Source organism: Eriocheir sinensis, chromosome 52 (genome assembly GCF_024679095.1).
Source record: "Eriocheir sinensis breed Jianghai 21 chromosome 52, ASM2467909v1, whole genome shotgun sequence".
Taxonomy (NCBI): domain Eukaryota; kingdom Metazoa; phylum Arthropoda; class Malacostraca; order Decapoda; family Varunidae; genus Eriocheir; species Eriocheir sinensis.
In genome coordinates this window covers 2361960-2364041 of record NC_066560.1, presented here as the reverse complement: position 1 = coordinate 2364041, position 2082 = coordinate 2361960, and the positions used below count along the sequence as shown (strand labels likewise).

The 2082-nt window shown below is 48.1% G+C and overlaps 1 protein-coding gene across 1 annotated transcript; it reads right to left on the bottom strand.

Moving 5' to 3' along the window:
• Positions 1-319: 319 nt before the first annotated feature.
• On the bottom strand, positions 320-820 carry LOC126982827 (translation initiation factor IF-2-like). The gene has a single exon (XM_050835100.1). It carries the CDS (start codon positions 818-820, stop codon positions 320-322), a length of 501 nt encoding a protein of 166 aa, XP_050691057.1.
• Positions 821-2082: the final 1262 nt, after the last annotated feature.

Genomic DNA, 2082 nt, shown 5'->3' with positions numbered 1-2082 from the left:
CCTTCTTCCGTCGCTGCTTCTTCATCCGTCACTGGTCCTTCTTCCGTCGCTGCTTCTTTATCCGTCGCTGGTCCTTCTTCCGTCACTGGTCCTTCTTCCGTCGTTGCTTCTTTATCCGTCGCTGGTCCTTCTTCCGTCGTTGCTTCTTTATCCGTCGCTGGTCCTTCTTCCGTCGCTGCTTCTTTATCCGTCGCTGGTCCTTCTTCCGTCGCTGCTTCTTTATCCGTCGCTGGTCCTTCTTCCGTCGCTGCTTCTTCTTCCGTCACTGGTCCTTCTTCCGTCGTTGCTTCTTCATCTCTCGCTGCTTCTTCATCCTTCTCTAGTCCTTCTTTTTTCGCTGCTTCTTCATCGTCTCTGGTCCTTCTTTTTTCGCTGCTCTTTCATCCATCTCTGGTCCTTCTTTTTTCGCTGCTTTTTCATCCATCTCTGGTCCTTCTTTTTTCGCTGCTCTTTCATCCATCTCTGGTCCTTCTTTTTTCGCTGCTTTTTCATCCATCTCTGGTCCTTCTTTTTTCGCTGCTTTTTCATCCATCTCTGGTCCGTCTTTTTTCGCTGCTCTTTCATCCTTCTCTAGTCCTTCTTTTTTCGCTGCTTTTTCATCCATCTCTGGTCCTTCTTCCATCGCTGCTTCTTCATCCATCTCTGGTCCTTCTTCCATCGCTGCTTCTTCATCCATCTCTGGTCCTTCTTTTTTCGCTGCTTCTTCATCCGTCTCTGGTCCTTTTTTTTTCGCTGCTTCTTCATCCATCTCTGGTCCTTCTTTTTTCGCTGCTTCTTCATCCGTCTCTGGTCCTTCTTTTTTCGCTGCTTTTTCATCCATCTCTGGTCCTTATTTTTTCGCTGCTTTTTCATCCATCTCTGGTCCTTCTTTTTTCGCTGCTTCTTCATCCGTCTCTGGTCCTTCTTCCATCGCTGCTTCTTCATCCATCTCTGGTCCTTCTTTTTTCGCTGCTTCTTCATCCGTCTCTGGTCCTTCTTTTTTCGCTGCTTTTTCATCCATCTCTGGTCCTTATTTTTTCGCTGCTTTTTCATCCATCTCTGGTCCTTCTTTTTTCGCTGCTTCTTCATCCGTCTCTGGTCCTTCTTTTTTCGCTGCTTTTTCATCCATCTCTGGTCCTTATTTTTTCGCTGCTTTTTCATCCATCTCTGGTCCTTCTTTTTTCGCTGCTTCTTCATCCGTCTCTGGTTCTTCTTTTTTCGCTGCTTCTTCATCCGTCTCTGGTCCTTCTTCCATCGCTGCTTCTTCATCCGTCTCTGGTTCTTCTTTTTTCGCTGCTTCTTCATCCGTCTCTGGTCCTTCTTCCATCGCTGCTTCTTCATCCGTCTCTGGTTCTTCTTTTTTCGCTGCTTCTTCATCCGTCTCTGGTCCTTCTTCCATCGCTGCTTCTTCATCCATCTCTGGTTCTTCTTTTTTCGCTGCTTCTTCATCCATCTCTGGTCCTTCTTTTTTCGCTGCTTTTTCATCCATCTCTGGTCTTTCATTTTTCGCTGCTTCTTCATCCATCTCTGGTCCTTCTTCCATCGCTGCTTCTTCATCCGTCTCTGGTCCTTCTTCCATCGCTGCTTCTTCATCCGTCTCTGGTTCTTCTTTTTTCGCTGCTTCTTCATCCGTCTCTGGTCCTTCTTCCATCGCTGCTTCTTCATCCGTCTCTGGTTCTTCTTTTTTCGCTGCTTCTTCATCCGTCTCTGATCCTTCTTCCGTCGCTGCTTCTTCATCCGTCTCTGGTCCTTCTTCCGTCGCTGCTTCTTCATCCGTCTCTGATCCTTCTTCCGTCGCTGCTTCTTCATCCGTCTCTGGTCCTTCTTCCGTCGCTGCTTCTTCATCCGTCTCTGATCCTTCTTCCGTCGCTGCTTCTTCATCCGTCTCTGATCCTTCTTCCGTCGCTGCTTCTTCATCCGTCTCTGGTCCTTCTTTTTTCGCTGCTTCTTCATCCGTTGCTGGTCCTTCTTCTGTTGCTGCTTCTTCATCCGTCGCTGGTCCTTCTTCTGTCGCTGCTTCTTCATCCGTCGCTGGTCCTTCTTTTTTCGCTGCTTCTTCATCCGTCTCTGGTCCTTCTTCCGTCGCTGCTTCTTCATCCGTCG

Excerpts from the sequence above, each read along its gene's own strand:
- LOC126982827 (XM_050835100.1), bottom strand. The coding sequence starts at position 820 with ATGGATGAAAAAGCAGCGAAAAAAGAAGGACCAGAGACGGATGAAGAA.